The 19890-nt window shown below is 44.5% G+C and overlaps 1 protein-coding gene across 12 annotated transcripts in view; it reads right to left on the bottom strand.

The window, feature by feature from the left end:
• Window positions 1-19890, bottom strand: part of LOC123765217 (uncharacterized) — a 321546-nt gene that overhangs the window by 215865 nt on the left and 85791 nt on the right. For all 12 annotated transcript variants that reach the window (XR_011230261.1, XM_045753688.2, XM_045753689.2 and 9 more), the window contains one exon: window positions 1179-1343. Coding sequence is in view for 11 of the 12 variants with exons in the window: in XM_045753688.2 (XP_045609644.2) it covers window positions 1179-1343 (165 nt within the window). In the remaining variant the exon portion in view is untranslated. The remainder of the gene's footprint in view (window positions 1-1178; window positions 1344-19890) is intronic.

The following is a 19890-nucleotide window of genomic DNA, read 5'->3' as shown; positions in this document are numbered from 1 at the left end:
TCTGTGGCTCGATCATAAAAACTTAGTAAGTTCGTTACACAGGATCTTCCAGATCGAAAACCATACTGTTTGTCTGATATTATATCGTTTTCCTCCAGGTGTTCTACCCATTTAGTTTTAATTGTTTGTTCCAATATTTTGACTTTACACTTGTCATTAGTGTGAGGTGGGGAGAGGGGGTGACCAGGAAGGAGATCACAGACGTGTGATCTGTGTCTTTCCAGTCTCGCCCACCCACCCACCTGTTCACCTACCTGCATACTCACCCACCCACCCATCTGCCTGCTTGCCCACCCACCCACCTGTTCACCCACTTCCCTGCACCATCTACCTATTCACCCACCTGCCTGCACAGACCTGCCAGGCCACCCACCTGTTCACCGACCCATCTGTTCACCTACCCGCCTGCTCGCCCACCCACCCACCTGTTTACCCACTTCCCTGCCCACCCCCCAGGCTGTTCGCCCACCCACCTGCCTGATAGCCGACCTGCCTGCTCAACCCACCCACCCACTTGTTCACTCACCTGCCTGCTTGCCCATCCACCTGCCTGATAGCCCACCCACCAACCTGTTCACCCACCTGCCTGATAGCCCACCGACCCACCTATTCACCTACCTGCCTGCTCGCCCAACCACCCACCCACTTGCCTGCTCGAACCTGTTCACCCACCAAGCCCATCTACCTGCCATCCACCCATCCAAAACCTCCCTGCCTGCCCACCCACCTGCCTGATAGCCCACCGACCCACCTATTCACCCACCTGCCTGCTCGCCCACCCACCCACCCACTTGCCTGCTCGAACCTGGTCACCCACCAAGCCCATCTACCTGCCATCTACCCATCCAAAACCTCCCTGCCTGCCCACCCACCTGCCCTGCCCATCTACCAGCCACCCAGCCCCACACACTAATTAGTGTGTGTCAATTCAAATCATGATTGTGGTATAAAAATTGTTGGAAATGTTCCCTTTTGGACTCCGAGTTGAAAAAGTACTTTAAACCAGAAAAACGTGCTAATCCGGTGGGGGTCCTTCCCATATAGTCCAGATTAGCGGGTTTATACAGTACGCATCACTGTGGAAAATTATATACAAAATTATACATGGATGAATATCATGTGTTCCTAACACCAACCTGTTATAAGCTAATTAACAATTCATGGACATGTTTATATACCTTGTTCCTTGAGTGCATTCTTGTCAAAGCGAAAATTTCTAAGCCCAATCCCTCTCTGTTCTTTTTCATCAAATGTTCCTTCTCTCTTATTTGAAGGCTTTATAGGGGTAAGTTGCCCTACATCTTCAACATTCGTATCACTGCTCCCAAATATGTCACAGTTTACTGAAAAAAATGAAAAACATTTAAATCAGGTTCAGTTACATCAAAAGGCAAATTCAAGATGACACCTTTCAGCAAATTATGGGGTTACCTTATAGGTTCCCATAGTCAGCGGGAAACACGAAGCCTGTTAGGCTTACAGAGGTCCCCCCTATTGGCCGACTACTGACCTACATACTCAATAAAATTCCCTCAGCAATTATCTATATTATTAGGACCACCTAGAAATTTTTTATCTGTATTCTCTAGAGTGCAGGCAGGAGAGAACCAATAATAATTTACACTTTGTAAATATTAGAAAGACTGGTTTCTAATTTGCACACACACAAATAACACCACATGAGACCAGAAGGCATGGCAGGATGTGTAAAACAGCCCCACTGAAAAGCAGAGGTGCAACCGGCATGCTGAGAGAGACCTTGATCAGCATAAAAGGGCCAGGAATTTTTAACACTCTTCCACTACACTTACGAGGCATAAAACCAGCGTTGAATGTAATGAAATGCCATTTTCTGCCCGGAGGCTCCTCGGAGCTATCCAGTCTGATATTGCTAATGTCAGACTTTGGCATCAGTCATGTGTATGAAGTTCTTAGGACTACCGGGGACCACGAGCCAGAACCTGGCCCCCTCAGAGAGGCACGAGGAACAATGGCCTATAGAAACCCCCCATGTGGTTGGAAGCATTCTATGTCTGCCATTGACCGAGTCAGGCACCCAGAAAGGTAAGCATCCCAAAACAAACCCCTATTCTGGTTAAGAAATTGCTACTGAGAGCTGAATTAGTGGACAGAACTCCCAAAATAAAAATGAGCTAACGAGCGTGACATCACCATGCTGCCATCTGCACAGCTCCCCCCTCCCCAGGAAGGGGAAGGGGGGAAGCCCCAGACCCCTCGTGCTGGCAACCCAAGAATTCAGTTCTGAGGTTGGATATCAAAACATGCAAAAAAAAAAAAAAAGCCAACCGGACGGAGGGAGGGTTGCCAGGAAGCCTCCGGGTCTCACCCAGAAAATGGTGTTTCATTACATTCAACACTGGTTTTCTGGGGGAAGCCCCGTCAGCTCCCCAGGGCTACCTACCTTAAGACGAAACAAGGGGGACCTAACCCAGGAGACGGAAGTCACCCACTCCCCAAAGCAAAGCATAGACAAAAGACCTAAGCCACCCTAAGGCCACACAGGCCCGACAAGGCCCAGGAACATCAATGAAGGAACGCATGGCCCACCGATGAACGTTGCGGGCACAGGGAGAGACAATAGACTGGTTGGATAACCAGCCTGCATAATTATTGTGTAATAACAGCACGAACAGTATGCTGGGAGCAGCCATTCCTGGAAACACAAACCAAAACTCTCTATTTTCCACTTGTTACAACTTGTAATATAATTGTTACATCTTGGCTTAATGTGTTTATGATGTATTAGAACATTGTTACAACTTGTTATATTGGTTGTCACATTTATATATAAAACTGGTTAGGAAGTGTCAAAACTTGTTCGAACGTTGTACCAATGTCGTAGTTTCGGTGTGTGTTTGGCGGGATGTACATGAGGGAGGAAGTAAGGCTGTCGCCTGCTAGCTGCTGTCACTTGTCATGCAGTTTTTTGTGACCACTGTGTTGTTTGGGGACCATACCACCTTAGTTATAGTTATGGTGAATAAAACATGTAGATACTTATATATAACGTGTGTATATAGCGTAATAACAGCACAAACAGTGGGATGAGGAATGTTGGTGAGAGAGGTAGCATTGTCTGCTGGCTGGGGTATTGGTGGCCACTTTGTTGTTTGGACACCATACCAGCTTAGTTGTACAGTTGGTTCACACATTTTATTATATAAATATATCACACTACACACTATTAAATAATATTACTGAAAGAACTATCATTGAATGTAATCAAGCGCCATTTTCAGGGAGAGCCCCAGAGGCTCCATGGAGCTTATCGGGCTAATGTGTTTTATATTAGATCGGAACATTAGCTATGGAGTTCAGACCTACCATGGACCATGAGCCAGAACCTGGCCCCTTCAGAAAGGTTTCAGGGAGCAATGGCCCTGGAAAACCCCTTGTGGTTGGGGGTTTTCCTTATCTGCCATCGACCGGAACAGGGATTAGGCACCCAGAAAGGTAGGCATAACAAAACAAACCCCTCATGGTAAGAAACTAAAACAAAAAAATGAACAGAAATGTAGAATTCCCATCAATCCTAAGGAAACAAGCAAACAAGCAAACGTTACCCTCTACTGCCGCACCGCATGTCCATGCAGCCCTCCACTCCCCGAGAGGGGAAAGGGCTGGACCTCACCGCAACGCCTGCAAAGCAATCCAGTTCAGAAGCTAAGCTTCTACCCACGCAAAAATAAACGCAGACCGGTATGAGGGAGGGTTGCCAGGGAGCCTCCAGGGCTCACCAAGAAAATGGTGTTTCATTACATTCAACACTGGTTTTCTGAAGGGAGCCCCTACGGCTCCCTGGAGCTACATACAGAAAGAGAAGGAAAAAGAGGGACTTACCCAGGAGGTGGGCACCACAAACACCTCAAAGCGAAGTCGAAACAACTGGCTGCAACCTGCGACCCAAAGCAACACAAGAACGCCCAGGAGCAGGCAAGTTCACCACATAACGGGCGGCTAGGACCCTGTTCGACCTCCAAAAATCCTCACGCATAATATATTAGCCCAAGACATGTTACCAAACACAGCAGCCAAAGCTGCAAATTTCCAAACGTCATGGGCGCGAGTATAGACTGCAGGCTGGTTAGACTGACTTAATAATTAAACCTGCGGATGACCTGGGAGACCCGAGCCTTGGAACAAGGAACGAGGGGAAACCAGATCAACCCAAAGCGCATCACCAGCCACCACAGCCGAGGTGCGCAGGTAACAGCAACGAGTTGCAATTGGACACAACCTACCGAATGCACCCCCGGCCGAACCAACCAAACATCAATAACGCAAGGACCCCTCCGGAAATCAGCCATCTCGTTCTTCGCCAGAAAAGATGGAGAAAGCTGCAAACATACAAATCTACCACCAGGACCAAAGGAGCAGAAACTCCTGTGCTGGAGGAGAGCATGAAGCTCCCCGACCCGACCCCCAGAGGCCAATGCCAACAAAACCAGGGCCTTGGAAAAACGATTTTGAACCGAAGGGGCCACCACAAACCTAGGAGAGGAAAGATAAGCGAGCACCCTGACCAAGGACCAGGACGGCTCAGACAGCGCATGAGCAGGCCGGAGGTGAAACAAAGCACGAGAAAGCTTACAGAACGGGGCGGATGTGACGGCCACCCCGAACGCAAGTTGGAGTGGCTCCACCAGCGCTGCACGATACGAGGCGACAGTATTAGGCATCAAATGACGGTCCTGAAAAAGCCAGAAAGAAAGGACAAGATAACTCAATCCGAAAGAGAAGACAACCTACAAAGAGCAAGAAAATGGGGAAAAGAACGCCAGGAAACTTCTGTCGCCAAGACGAAGCTCGCAGGTGGGACACCATCAATGAAACCACCTGATCACCATAGAGATGGTGATACATCCGTGTCAAAAGGACCAGACGCGAAGACCAGAGGAGAAGGTCGAACCAGCCACGTATCGGATCGGTCCGACCTGCTGAAAGAGGCAGAGCCACGGGAAACACCTCGGGTTCAGACACCAAGCAAGCAGCGCCTAAAACCAAGGCTAGGCCAGCCACCAAGGGGCCACGAGGACTGCTCTCCCTGGGAAGGATTCCAACCGAGCCAAAAGCTGAAGCAACAGTTGGACCAAGGGGAAGAGGTACAGGTAACCCTACCTCAACCAGTCCTGCCAAAAGGCATCCCCCGCCAATGCCTCGCAGTCGGGGAAGGGTGCCACATAGACTGGGAGACACCGAGACCACGCCGACAGGACGAGGTCCATGTGTGGGAGTCCGTACGTCTAGCAGAGCCAACCCCAAGGAACCAACCCCAAAGAGGCAAGGTCCGAACTGAACCCCCGCGGTTCAGGCAATGAACCACAGGAGTACAGTCCGAATGGAGCCGGATGGTCGAGCCCCGAGTGACCCGAACCCTCTGAAGCGCAAACCAGACCGTCACGAACTCCCGAACCATGCTATGAGCCTGACGGAAGGACGGACCCCACCGTTTCCTTAAGTACTAAATTAAGTTCCTTGCATATTAAGTTCCCTTTCAAGTTAAGTATCCCCTCGTTAGTTAAGTGTTCCCCCTTATTTAAGTAATTCTCGTATATAAGTGTTATTATTTTCTAAGTATTTTTTTTTCTACATTTTTAAGTCAGGAGTTTTTGTTTTCGTGTTGTGCAGTATTAATTCTCTGAGAGTATTACTAAGGTGAGTGGTTTTACTGTTTTCAAGTGAAGTGAAGTGCAGTGCATTAAAGTGAATTCAGTGAAAGACTTAGTGAAAATCGTGGAAAATTTTTGTGATGACATTTTTCAAAGTCGCTTGGAAAATCTCGATTTTGGGAATAAATTCTAGTTTTGTGTCTAGCCATACCTTCATCGGGTCGTCAGTGATAATTCAAGTGTGCGATTAAAGTGATCCGAGTTAGAACTTTGAGAGACCAAAAGTCGATTTTTGGTCAGTTAAGCGAATTAGTGTTGGGACTGAATTTTCTAGCGGTTTTACTCGGCGCTCAGTGAGACAGCGGTCTGTAATTGTTTGCGCTCTCCCAAGTGTCCAAGTGTCTAGTGAGTGTTATATTCGGGTAAAGTAACAAGCCAACTACGCGGCAGTATTTAATTTATAATTTTGGGAAAATAATTTTTAATTTTTAATTAAGATTCAGCGCGAATCTGTAGCTGTGAGCGTCGCAGCTATCAGTGTTAATCTCTCAGTATTCTACAACGCGACCGGCGGTGAATAAGTTTATACTATGTAAACATAGAATTCATTAAGTAACGTAAATAAGTAATTTATCATTAATTTTTGTTTAATTAATAAATACTTGTAATTATTTCTGAGCGCCGTTGTCAGCGTTGGGCGTTAAGAATTAAATAATTGTTGAAGTCTTAAACATCGTGCCAGTATTAAAGTACTAGGAACGTCTTCAGTCCTAGTGTGGTTAAGAATTACAAAAGAAATAGTTACGATATTCAGTTAACGTAAAGTGTTGTACTAATTGTGCGCTGGTTAACAAGACTTAGATTATTTTGATAAATTAAACAGAGTTTAAACTAAATTATTTACAATAAATTTAGTGTAGTTCCTTTCACGATAATATTCACTGTATAATTTCAGTGTATTTTGTTCAAGAATGCGGTAATTATCAATATGTTTTTAAGATTTATATTGGTCTTTCATTTAGAGACAAGACATTCTTACTTTAATTTTTTATAATTGCGTTACCAGTCATCTTCGAGTGTCAAATAAATATAGTAGAAATTAATTACATTTTATCAAGTTCATTCTAGTAGTTTCGATCAATTAACAATTAACGTAACATTTTTATGTAGTTCTAATTGCACATGTATTTTTTATGCAACATCGTATACAGTGTTTAGTTTCACAAGTAATAAATGGTTGTCGATGCCGTCGTGTACTCTATCTGTGTGCATATTAATTTTACGAATGAAAGAAGAGGATAATATGACTAAAGAAATTCATTCATTGGTGGAGCGTAGTCAGCGAGATTCTGCCGCCATCATCTGTCATCGCCTTGTCAACGGGCGACGGTCCTCACTGGGACCAATCCACAAGAAGTTGACATAATAGCACTAGAGATCTGCTATGAGGATGATAAACTAATGATGATAAATGCATATAGTCCACCGCCAAGCAGCACATGGTCAAAGGAGGAGCTAGATAGTAAACGTGAAGGTCTTATAACAATAATGAGAGAGATTATAGCGAGAGCGGATAACGATAGATCACGACTGTTGATAGTCGGTGACTTCAACTTGAAATCCATAGACTGGGAAGCATATGAAGCTAAAACAGAAGATTTTTGGACCTGTAAATTTGTAGACCTCATCCTGGAAACATTCTTGTATCAACATGCTAAACAAGCTACGAGGATGAGGGAAGGGGACGTTCCCTCCATGCTAGATTTGATATTTACCAGGAAGGAGGAAGAAATATTTGACATTCAGTACCTTCCTCCCTTAGGTAAAAGTGACCATGTCTTTTTGGGAATAAAGTATGCAATGCGTTATAAGCTGGAAGAAAATAAGGAGGTTGAAGCAGTTGAAAAACCAGACTTCAGGAGAGGACATTATGGTGACCTTAGAAATTTTTTTAGTGAGTATAATTGGACAGACTTGATGCTAGGCAAGGAAGTGAATGAGATGTATGGCAAGTTTTGTGAAATATATGATAAAGGCACAAAAAAATTTATACCAAAACAGAGATGCAGAACTAGGAAACAGGATTGGTTCAATAGAAATTGCGAGAGGGCTAGAGACCGAAAGACACAAAAATGGAATCAATACAGGAAGAGGCCGAACCCCCAAACATACCAGCGATACAAAGATGCGAGAAACAACTACACGGCAGTGAGGAGAGAGGTAGAAAGAAATTTTGAAAAAGGGATTGCGGACAAATGTAAAACAGAACCAGGTCTATTCTATAAATTCATAAACAACAAATTGCAGGTAAAGGATAATATTCAGAGGTTGAAAATGGGAAATAGATTCACGGAAGATGAAAAGGAAATGTGTGAAACACTAAACGAAAAGTTCCAAAGTGTGTTTGTACAAAATGAAATCTTTAGGGAACCAGATACAATAAGAATTCCAGAGAACAACATAGAACACATAGAGGTGTCTAGAGACGAAGTGGAAAAAATGCTCAAGGAGCTCGGTAAGAACAAAGCAGCTGGCCCAGATGGCGTTTCACCATGGGTTCTGAGAGAATGTGCATCTGAGCTCAGCATGCCACTTCACCTGATCTTTCAGGCATCCCTGTGTACAGGAATCGTAGCAGACGGGTGGAAACAGGCTAACATAGTTCCAATCTACAAAAGTGGGAGCAGGGAAGACCCCCTCAATTATAGACCTGTATCATTGACAAGTGTAATAGTGAAAGTATTGGAAAAACTAATCAAAACTAAATGGGTAGAACACCTAGAGAGAAATGATATAATATCAGACAGACAGTATGGTTTTCGATCTGGAAGATCCTGTGTATCGAATTTACTCAGTTTCTATGATCGAGCCACAGAGATATTACAGGAAAGAGATGGTTGGGTTGACTGCATCTATCTGGACCTAAAAAAGGCTTTCGACAGAGTTCCACATAAGAGGTTGTTCTGGAAACTGGAAAATATTGGAGGGGTGACAGGTAAGCTTCTATCATGGATGAAAAATTTTCTGACTGATAGAAAAATGAGGGCAGTAATCAGAGGCAATGTATCAGAATGGAGAAATGTCACAAGTGGAGTACCACAGGGTTCAGTTCTTGCACCAGTGATGTTTATTGTGTACATAAATGATCTACCAGTTGGTATACAGAATTATATGAACATGTTTGCTGATGATGCTAAGATAATAGGAAGGATAAGGAATTTAGATGACTGTCATGCCCTTCAAGAAGACCTGGACAAAATAAGTATATGGAGCACCACTTAGCAAATGAAATTTAATGTTAATAAATGTCATGTTATGGAATGTGGAATAGGAGAACATAGACCCCACACAACCTATATATTATGTGAGAAATCTTTAAAGAATTCTGATAAAGAAAGAGATCTAGGAGTGGTTCTAGATAGAAAACTATCACCTGAGGACCACATAAAGAATATTGTGCAAGGAGCCTATGCTATGCTTTCTAACTTCAGAATTGCATTTAAATACATGGATGGCGATATACTAAAGAAATTGTTCATGACTTTTGTTAGGCCAAAGCTAGAATATGCAGCTGTTGTGTGGTGCCCATATCTTAAGAAGCACATCAACAAACTGGAAAAGGTGCAAAGACATGCTACTAAGTGGCTCCCAGAACTGAAGGGCAAGAGCTACGAGGAGAGGTTAGAAGCATTAAATATGCCAAAACTAGAAGACAGAAGAAAAAGAGGTGATATGATCACTACATACAAAATAGTTACAGGAATTGATAAAATCGACAGGGAAGACTTCCTGAGACCTGGAATTTCAAGAACAAGAGGTCATAGATTTAAACTAGCTAAACACAGATGCCGAAGAAATATAAGAAAATTCACCTTCGCAAATAGAGTGGTAGACGGTTGGAACAAGTTAAGTGAGAAGGTGGTGGAGGCCAAGACCGTCAGTAGTTTCAAAGCGTTATATGACAAAGAGTGCTGGGAAGACGGGACACCACGAGCGTAGCTCTCATCCTGTAACTACACTTAGGTAATTCCACTTAGGTAATTACTGGGGCTCGAGAAATCGATTAGGAAGGGTGGCAATAAATGGTACTTCCGGTTTGGACACACGGAGAATTTTTCCAAGGATTGAGGTTAGGAAACGTTTTGTGTTTTTACTAGAGATTATTTATGAAACCAAATCGTGTGTTAAAATTTCACCCTGATCCGACGACGGGTCTTGAAGTTACGTTTTGGGGTGAAAATGGTTTTTATCAATGAATGGACAATGTATGCAGACGCACCCTCCCCAATACCCCATCCTTACCCAAGCACCCCTCCCTGCCTACAACCCTCAACCTCATACCCTCCTTACCCAGGCTCCCCTCACTGCCTACAACCCCCAACCTCAAACCCTCCCTACCTACAACCCCGTTCCCCAACCTTACCTCCAGGCCAACCCATGTCCACCCCAATCCCTGGCAGACCCATACCAACCCCAGCCAAATACCACCCAAACCCTTGTCGACGCGTTATTGGAATTGTGGAAAACTACATTTCCCTCTCAACTCCCACCCTGTTTATAACCTCCCTCCACACCCCACCCCCGGCCTGCCCTCACCCTTCCACCTATCCCCCCAACCCATCCAACCAACCCCTCCTGTTACCCACCCTACCCGCTCCATTAATCCTATACCTTGCTCCTCACCTCCCCTCCACCCCTCTTCCCCCCCCCCCTACCCCCATTCCTAGTGTCGCCTCTACAGAAGTTGCTGGGGAATGTAGCCAGCGGGCTTCTGGGACACGAAAAATTGGGGATGAAATTTGTTGGAGGTGTCATGGCAGAAGCCATTACAGGTATGTGTGCACGAGCACACGGGTCAAGGGTGACCCAGAACACGTCAGTACGTTGGGCAACAGACCTACGTTTGAGATGACGGTTGAAGGTGTGAGATTGACAGTTTTTGTGGACACCGGAAGTCAAGCAACTCTCATTAAAAGTCAGCCTTCAGCACACTTAAAGAGACATGCCTTAAGCATTGTGGGAAGCATTTAACAGCAGTTAATGGTCAACATATTAATATCTAGAGCCAGGGTACTCTAATTTTGAAGTGGGTAAGAGAGAAGCTTACCCACACAATTGAACAATTGTCGAGAATCTTGCATACCCTGATCAGATTTTATTGGGAATGGATTTTCTGGGACGAGTTAACTTTTCTTTGTCTGCTCAAGAGGGAGCAAGGAAGTGCAGATTGAAGTTGGGCCAGGTAGTTTATCCCATTAAAATGGTAGAACATCCTCCAGTAATTGCTTCCATTAGCAAGAAACAGAAATACAGTACAACATTCACTACCCTAAGTTGTTGTTTTAGTCTCTTCCAGACACAGATAAGAAATCATGTGGGTTACATGCCTTGGTGAAACAATGTTGCCCATCCCATTCAGTTAAATTCATTAAAGTATCAGTGGGACGTCACATTGCACCAGGTACCACCCTTCAGGTGGCTGGAAGATGTGACAGGTTGTTGATCCCTCATCATTTGATTACAGTGCTTGATAAACGCGCCCTTATCTCAGTTGTCAATCTCTCGCACAAAACCTATCGTTTCAGGGCAGGTGATATGCTGTCTCAGGCTACAATTGTGGAAAATACGAGAATTTTTCAGTATCAAGGCCAGGAGGAGATGCCAGCCACCACAGCACAATGTAGTGCGCTGAATGTTACAGATAGTAGTACACAGGGAAAACACAAGACCGAGACAGGGAAAAGTAGTAATACTCAGGAAGGTGTTAAGTTAATCTTGGCTCTGGATTTGCAACATGTGCAACAGTCAGATAGGAAACTTTTGAGAGGGATTTTACGTAAATTCCCTAGACTGTTTGCAACAGAAGACGATCAAATCGGGCTTCTGAATAGGATCGAGCATGTTATTCCTACAGGTGATCATCCTTCTATTTACACCCGTCAATGGAGGCTTCTGGAACGGGTGAAGGAAGTAATTAGGGATGAGTGTCAGAAGATGTTGAGACAGAATGTGATAGAGCCTAGTACATCACCATGTTTGTCGCCAGTAGTGTTAGTATGTAAAACGGATGGTAGTTATAGGTTTTGTGTTGACTACCGAAAGATCAACGAAATTACTAAAGGTGATGTGTATCCTTTGCCACGGATACAAGAAATAATAGATCAGTTTGGGGCAGCAAAATACTTTTCCACTCTGGATGCGAAATCTGCGTATTGGGCCATCCCAGTCGCTGAGAAGGATAGAGAGAAGACCGCCTTCTCTGATGGGGTTCATACTTATCAATTCAAGCGGATGCCTTTCGGGTTAAAGACAGCGCGTCATCATTTCAGAGGGCAATTAATTATATCCTCAGCCCAGTCTTGGGAAGGCACTCATTAGCGTACCTTGGTGATGTGGTTATCTACTCTAGGACGTTCGATGAGCACTTACGAGATTTGACTGAGACGTTGACACTGTTAGATAAGGCGGGTTTCAAACTCAATGTGGGGAAATGCACTCTGGCATCTCAGAAATTCATGTTTCTGGGATTCCAGTTGAGCACAGATGATATCCGACCTGACCCCGACTCCTGTGGAGCCATTGCTGACATGCCTACACCTAAGACAGCAAAGGATGTTCGAAGGTTTCTGGGGGGCAGCCGGATATTTCCGTCGCCACATTGAGGGTTTTGCAAGTACAACAGCACCGTTAACTGAGCTCACTAAGAAAAATGTTAAATTCATTTGGAAACTTGAGCATGATAACGCTTATGCAAAATTAAAAAGTCAACACATTACAACCCCAGTCTTGGCAGTACCTGATTTTGATAAGGAGTGGGAAGTACACACTGACGCCAGTGGCAAAGCAATTGGTGGGTGCTTAATGCAACGTGATAATGACAATCTTCCTCACCCAATAGCATACTTTAGCAGGAAGGTTAAGGGTCTGGAGGTCCGCTATTCTGCAACGGATAGGGAGGCTTTGGCTGTGGTAGAAAGTGTCAGGTACTTTGAATCGTATCTTTCCAACGTCACTTTGTCATTTATACAGATCACAGGGCTTTAACTCATATTTTTAAGAAAAGAACTAAGTGCCCTCGCATGTCACGTTGGTCTCATGAACTAGCTGCTCACTCATTCCAAATACTTTACAAGCCTGGTCCATCACATGTTGTACCAGACACCTTGAGTAGAAACATTGCTACTATTAACGTAAATTTTAATATTGAAAATATTTCCAGCGAAAAAATGCGAGAATTCCAGATGAATGAACCGAGGTGGAAGGAAATTATTGAACATTTGGAGGGAGGAAAATATCCGTCAAAGAAACGTAATTTAGCAATTCATGATTTTGAAATGAGGGATGGGGTCTTATTTTATGTAAAGGGACAGAAGGATCGTGCAGTTTTTCAGCTGGTTATCCCAGAGGAATTGAAGAAGTCGGCACTGAAACTCGCACATGCGTCTAAGACTGCAGGTCATCCGGGAATTTTTAAAACTCACATGAAAGCCAAGTCACTCTTTTTCTTTCCCGGTATGTTAACAGAGGTCATTAACTTCGTTAAGTCCTGTAGTCACTGCCAAAGGAGGAAAGGTACCCTTAACCCTCAAACCGCGCATATCATATATAAATGATATCAGTGACAAAACCAAAACCACGCACATCATTTATATATGATTTCGTGTCTAGCTCTATAATTTAAACGTCCCGCCTGGGATAGGGGCAGCTATAGTACAGCCATGACTGATAGTTGCCAGATGCCACCTAGAAAAAAAATCCAGGCCAACATTCTTGGGTGTTACAGCGTCAGTATTGAGCAAGCCACCAAGCCTGGCTCACGCAGCACGAGCTCACAGCACCGCTGTTCAGCTTGTGACCACAGCATCGCCTACAAATACCATAATATAAATGATACTGCTATTATTTAGCAGTGATAGTATTACTGAAGCCCACTGACTGTGATAAAACTGACCCGGATTCTGATAATAGCAGGATTGTGGTGATATTTAGCGCTGTGCTCCATGGAGGGAGGAGTAATGCTGTGGGAGGGAGGGTTGTGGCGTCGTTTTCTGACTGTGTGTGGCCACCATTTATTGACTGCACTCACCATACCAGCTTAGTGGTTCGCTATGGTGAACACAAATGTAGATACTTATATATAACGTGTGTATAGTGTGAGATAACAGCGAGAGGAGTAGGTTGGGAGCCGCCATTTTGGTGAGGGAGGAGCGTCGTCTGCAAGACTTGGCATGTTGTTTACTGATGGCCACTATGGTCTTTGGGCACCATACCAGCTTATTTGTACAGGTATGGTGAATAAAACAGGTAGATACTTATATATAATGTGTGTATATAGCGTAATAACACCACAAACAATATTGTTGGAGGACAAATATTAGTGCGTCTGGCCTTGAGGGCGGCTGCCGATCAGCTGACTGTGTGAGTAGCTACGTCTTTGTGCCTTTACTCACCATACAAGCTTAGATGTACAGTAATGGTGAATAAAACATGTAAATACGTATATATAACGTTTGTGTATAGTGAATAAATACAGAAACAGTATTGTGGGAGGTGAATGAGGGTGAGTGTGGTGGTGGTGGTGAGGGAGGGAGTGGCAGTGAGTGGCTCACTGGTGTTTGGCGGTCACTCCTTGTTGCTTTTTGACTCACAAGACCAACTTAGTAGTTCGTTATGGTGTACAAAACATGCAGATACTTATATATAACCTGTGTATATAGTGTAACAACAGCAAAACTATTTGTTTATTGTTTTATGAACATAAAAATTGAATTACTAATATGCACACCATAATTTTGAGTACAGCGATGGTTCACACATTTTATATATTATATATACCACAATTCACTGTATGGAATAATATTACTGCAAAAAAACTAAGAAAAAATAAATCAGAGACATTGAAATAATTAGGTAATAATATATTTGTGGCAACTGCCGTCTGACAGCTCGGGCGGAGTAGACCTCGTCTGGCGAAGGCTCTGCCAACGCCCTTTTTTTTGCCACACTTCCCTACCCTATTGCGGCTAAAACATGCCACCTACGAATTTTTAGTTATTTTTTCCGTGATCAGGGAACAAAAATGAACACTTCTATAAGACGAAAGAATTTTTTGGATTTTTTTTTTGTTGCGCCTGTGGGTGTGAATTCCATTTGGGCCCCTAGCGGTTTGAGGGTTAAAGTACAAGCTTCATTGCAAGAATTCCCAGAAATTTTGGAACCTCTAGATGGAGTTATCTTATCTTGAGGTTATCTTGAGATGATTTTGGGGCTTTTTAGTGTCCTCGCGGCCCGGTCCTCGACCAGGCCTCCATTCCCAGGAAGCAGCCCGTGACAGCTGACTAACACCCAGGTACCTATTTTACTGCTAGGTAACAGGGGCATAGGGTGAAAGAAACTCTGTTTCTTGCCGGCGCCTGGGATCGAACCCAGGACCACAGGATCACAAGTCCAGCGTGCTGTCCACTCGGCCGACCGGTTCGGGTGGGGACTGATCCGATTGATCTGTATCACAGTCATTCAGGAAACCGTTACGTATTGGTGTTGGTAGACCACCTTTCCAGGTACACCACACTGATTGCATTGCCTCAGAAAGATTCACGAACTGTTGCAAAGGCGTTCTTAGATAGGTTCGTCACTGTATTCGGTCCCCCTAAAGTGTTAGTTTCTGACCGAGGTCAGGAATTTAATGAGAATATTTTTAGAGAAGTATGTAAAATTGTAGAAACCATTTCAGCATTCACTACGGCTTATCACCCTCAGGCTAACAGTATGAAAGAACGGACGAACCGGTCAGTTAAAGATATACTTGCAATTCTTGTAGAGCATGATGCGAGTTCGGGACGAACAACTCCCCTATATCCAGCTGGCTCTGAACACTGCCATCCATCAGTCCATTAACACCCAACCCCTTTTGCTGTTCACAGGTCATTCATGTAATTTCCCATCAGGTCTGCTTAACAGACATAATATTGTATATGGGGAAGATTACCCATCAGAAGTTTTAAATAAGATGAAAAATGCATGGAGAATTGCAGCTAGGGCTTCCAAGACAGCATGAAACCGCTATACTCAGCATTATGACAAAAAGGTACGACCTGTTGAGTTGAAAGTCGGGAGTCTTGTGTTGAGAGTTAATGAGGCGGCTCCTGCCAATCAAAGTAGGAAACTTGCACCTAGATGGCAGGGCCCTTACCGAGTAATTGAAAGAAAGGTCCGGTTAATTTTGTTATTAAAGGTATTTTTGAAGACCAAGTTGAGAGAACGATTCATATTAACAAACTAAAACCTTATCACGCGAGGGAGGAACTAGAGCTGCCTTCAGCAAGTCTAATTCCTGACCTGTCTAATGATCCAAGTGCTGAGTCAGATGATGAGGATGACCTTCTGTCAGATCTCATCAGTAGTCAAGTTCAATCTTGTCACCCCATGGTAACAAGGTCGCGAGCTGTACAGTAAATTGTTAATGATCTCCCCTAGTCAGGTTTAGTAAAATTCATAATAATTATCCTGTAGAGGCAATGATGTGTATTTACTGATGTACATGACTCAGGTAGCATACTTGCCTTGCTCTGGGGTTTCCAACTCCCTATACCTCAGAGTAATATCCATGCTTCCGCCATTTGTTGTTGTCTGTCTTTCTCAGGTCTGATGGTACACCAGTTCCAGCCTCCCAGTCACACATGAACCAAGGATCGAGATCAGTAGGTCTGGGGATGACCCACCTGGCTGATAAGATCGGGGTCCGAGGCACGTTACATAAAGTCCTCCCCCTTGTACCCGGTAACTCGTCAATTGGTTATCCGGAAGGGGTGACTGGCGTACAGTCACCCGGCCGACACCTCCCGTCACTAACGAGGTTGTTCCAGTCCAGCCATGCTGTCTTCACGGAGCAGAGTCAGTCACCATCACAGCCGTGGGCAAGCTGTCTCAAGGTCACCAACCAAGCTTACCAGCCGCGTAGTCAAGACTGCGGGAAAACCGGAAGTGGAAGACGAGTGGTCTACAAAGAAGAAGCTAATTGCAACGACTTGTCAGCTCTCTCAAAACCTGCGGTTGCGTTGTCTGTGGAAAACAAGATGCAACGCGGTGGTCTCGGGTACGAACAGCACTACCCCTACAGAGTGCTGCTGAATCACCAGATGAGGTACAACCCTGTACCTCGGCCCAAGCTCAGCTGCACGAGGGGTTGCACAGAAGGTGTACCGGCCCAGTAGTACCGGGATAACAAATAAACGCCGGTAGATGACGTCGCCCAAGAGCTGAGGCAGGGCCCACCTGTCCTGTCACCATGCCATCCTCTTCAACGCCACTCGAACCTCACTACCAACGCGAGACATTGTGGCACGTCGAAGCTGTGCTCTACTGTGGCAACCATGGTTAAAAACAATCCATCAGGACTGTATGGGAGCGATAAGAAGAGGTGAACGCCAGCTGTCACTCAAGTCAGGTGCGGGTAGTACGAGACCCCCTGTACTGTCCGTAGTTGGCCGAGGCAGGAAATAGAACTTCCAGATGACCAGGATCTTCAAGCAACATGAGGTAGTCGCCAAAATGTTACCAGGAAAGAACTATAGAACTTCTTCATAGAAAAGTGTCATATAAAATAAATTATATATAAATTCACTTGAACGTGTCCAACGTAGGATGACTAAGTTAATTCCCCAAATTATAAATCTTTCATATGAAGAAAGATTAACAAAGCTTAAGTTGCATTCACTGGAAAGGCGAAGAGTTAGGGGTGACATGATAGAGGTTTACAAGTGGATGAATGGACATAACAGGGGGGATATTAATAGGGTATTAAAAATATCAACACAAGACAGAACACGAAACAATGGGTATAAATTGGATAAGTTTAGATTTAGGAAAGACTTGGGTAAATACTGGTTCAGTAACAGGGGTGTTGATTTGTGGAACCAATTGCCGCGTAACGTGGTGGAGGTGGTGTCCCTCGATTGTTTCAAGCGCGGGTTGGACAAGTATATGAGTGGGATTGGGTGGTTATAAATAGGAGCTGTCTCGCATGGGCCAATAGGCCTTCTGCAGTTGCCTTTGTTCTTATGTTCTTATGTTCTTATATTTATATAGTAAATGGTGTTATTCCGGAACAGTTCGTTCAATTTTTAATTTCCTATCTAATAGTAAAGCACCTACACACCTTCGGAAAGTTCTCTGGAACAGTGTTAAATGTTGAAAACTAGAACTAGTGAAATAGAGAAATAAATCTAGAAAATGAACATCTAGAAAATTGTTACTATAAAATTACCCTGTCTCTAGATAAGTTGTATGAGTGAACTGTGAACTGTGTGAACTGGTTTGAGAACCATCTAGTAGGGTTTCAAGAAACGTTGATCAGTGGGGAACTTTATCTAGATTTTTCTAGATCCTAGATACTGATAGTATTTTTTTTTTATTTTTTTTGTGGTTTACTGAACAATAAGGGTGTGGTACACAGTCTGAAAAATGTGTTCACCCACTGTTGTTGTGGACTTGAGTATGAACTCTGGGATATTAGGAGTTTGAGGAACTCATATCCAGTGTGTTGTTGTTGGTTAAGAGACATGTCTGTGGACATTGAATTTTTTTTAATAAAAATATTTTTTGTGTATTTTCTTTAGATTTTAACCCTTAAACTGCGCAACGCGCCTGCAGGCTCACGTCTGGTTTGCACAACGCGCCTCTGAGTATCTGTATTTTTCACGTTCCATTCAAAACTCCCGCGGCTACGTGGGGTTCACATCAGCTTCCTCAGGGCTCTTGTAAACAGACGCCATCTTTAAAAAAATTCGTGGTCCACATTCCCGGGTGTGGGAGCCTCAGTAGTGTGTGAGCAACCAAGGCTGGCGCTCGCAGCATGAGCGCACAGCACTGCTGTTCAGCATGTGACCACAGCATCGCCTAATGTCAAAATATATATATAACTTGTATTATTTAGCTATTATAGTGTTATATTAGAGCCTGAGTGTGATAATGACTGGGTACAATGTTCAAATATCAGTGATTCAATGCTGTTCACGATGTTCACAGCGCTAGCCACAGCACCACAGCATTATTTCATTCATCTAGGAATCTTCAAATGATTTCTTAGGTTCCTTTTCAAAATAAACGTGTGGTCAATTATTCATTTACAGGAATTAGTGACCAGGATTGTGATAATAGCAGGAATGTGGTTATAATTAGCGTTGTGCGTAGTATTGTGGAAGGAGGAATTTTGATGGGGGAGGGAGGGCGAGAATTGAGGTAGCCTCATTGTGTGTGTGGCTGCCACTCTTGTTTTGCTCACCATACTAGCTTAGTGGTTCGCTATGGGCAACACATATGTACATGGGTATATATAGTGTGTGAATATAGTGTAAGAACAGCAACAGGAGAATGTTGAGAGGAGCTATTTTGGTGAGGGAGGTGACGTAATCGTATCGTCGTCTGCTGTGTGATTTTTCAAGCAGTGTATCGTGGCCACTGTACTGTTTGGACACAATACCGGCTTACTTGCATAGTTCTGGTAAATAAAACATGTAGATAGGTATATAGAACATGTGTAATAAGAACTATAACAATATGGTGGGAGGAGCAATGTTGGCGAGTAAGATGTTGGAGTGAGGGAGACAGGCTGGGTGTGGCTGCTCTCACTCGAGGCGTTCTGAATGTGTTCATGGCCAAATGCTCCTATTGGCCCATACGAGGCAGCTGCTATTGGCCCATACGAGGCAGCTGCTATTGGCCCATACGAGGCAGCTGCTATTGGCCCATACGAGGCAGCTGCTATTGGCCCATACGAGGCAGCTGCTATTGGCCCATACGAGGCAGCTGCTATTGGCCCATATGAGGCAGCTGCTGTTGGCCCATACGAGGCAGCTGCTGTTGGCCCATACGAGACAGCTGCTGTTGGCCCATACGAGGCAGTTGCTATTGGCCCATACGAGGCAGCTGCTATTGGCCCATACGAGGCAGCTGCTATTGGCCCATACGAGGCAGCTGCTATTGGCCCATACGAGGCAGCTGCTATTGGCCCATATGAGGCAGCTGCTGTTGGTCCATATGAGGCAGCTGCTGTTGGCCCATACGAGGCAGCTGCTGTTGGCCCATACGAGACAGCTGCTGTTGGCCCATACGAGGCAGTTGCTATTGGCCCATACGGAGCAGCTGCTATTGGCCCATACGAGGCAACTGCTATTGGTCCATACGAGGCAGCTGCTATTGGCCCATATGAGGCAGCTGCTGTTGGCCCATACGAGGCAGCTGCTGTTGGCCCATACGAGAC

Source organism: Procambarus clarkii, chromosome 33, assembly GCF_040958095.1.
Source record: "Procambarus clarkii isolate CNS0578487 chromosome 33, FALCON_Pclarkii_2.0, whole genome shotgun sequence".
NCBI lineage: Eukaryota > Metazoa > Arthropoda > Malacostraca > Decapoda > Cambaridae > Procambarus > Procambarus clarkii.
The sequence above is the reverse complement of the archived record's forward strand: the minus strand, read 5'-3'. Positions and strand labels throughout refer to the sequence as shown.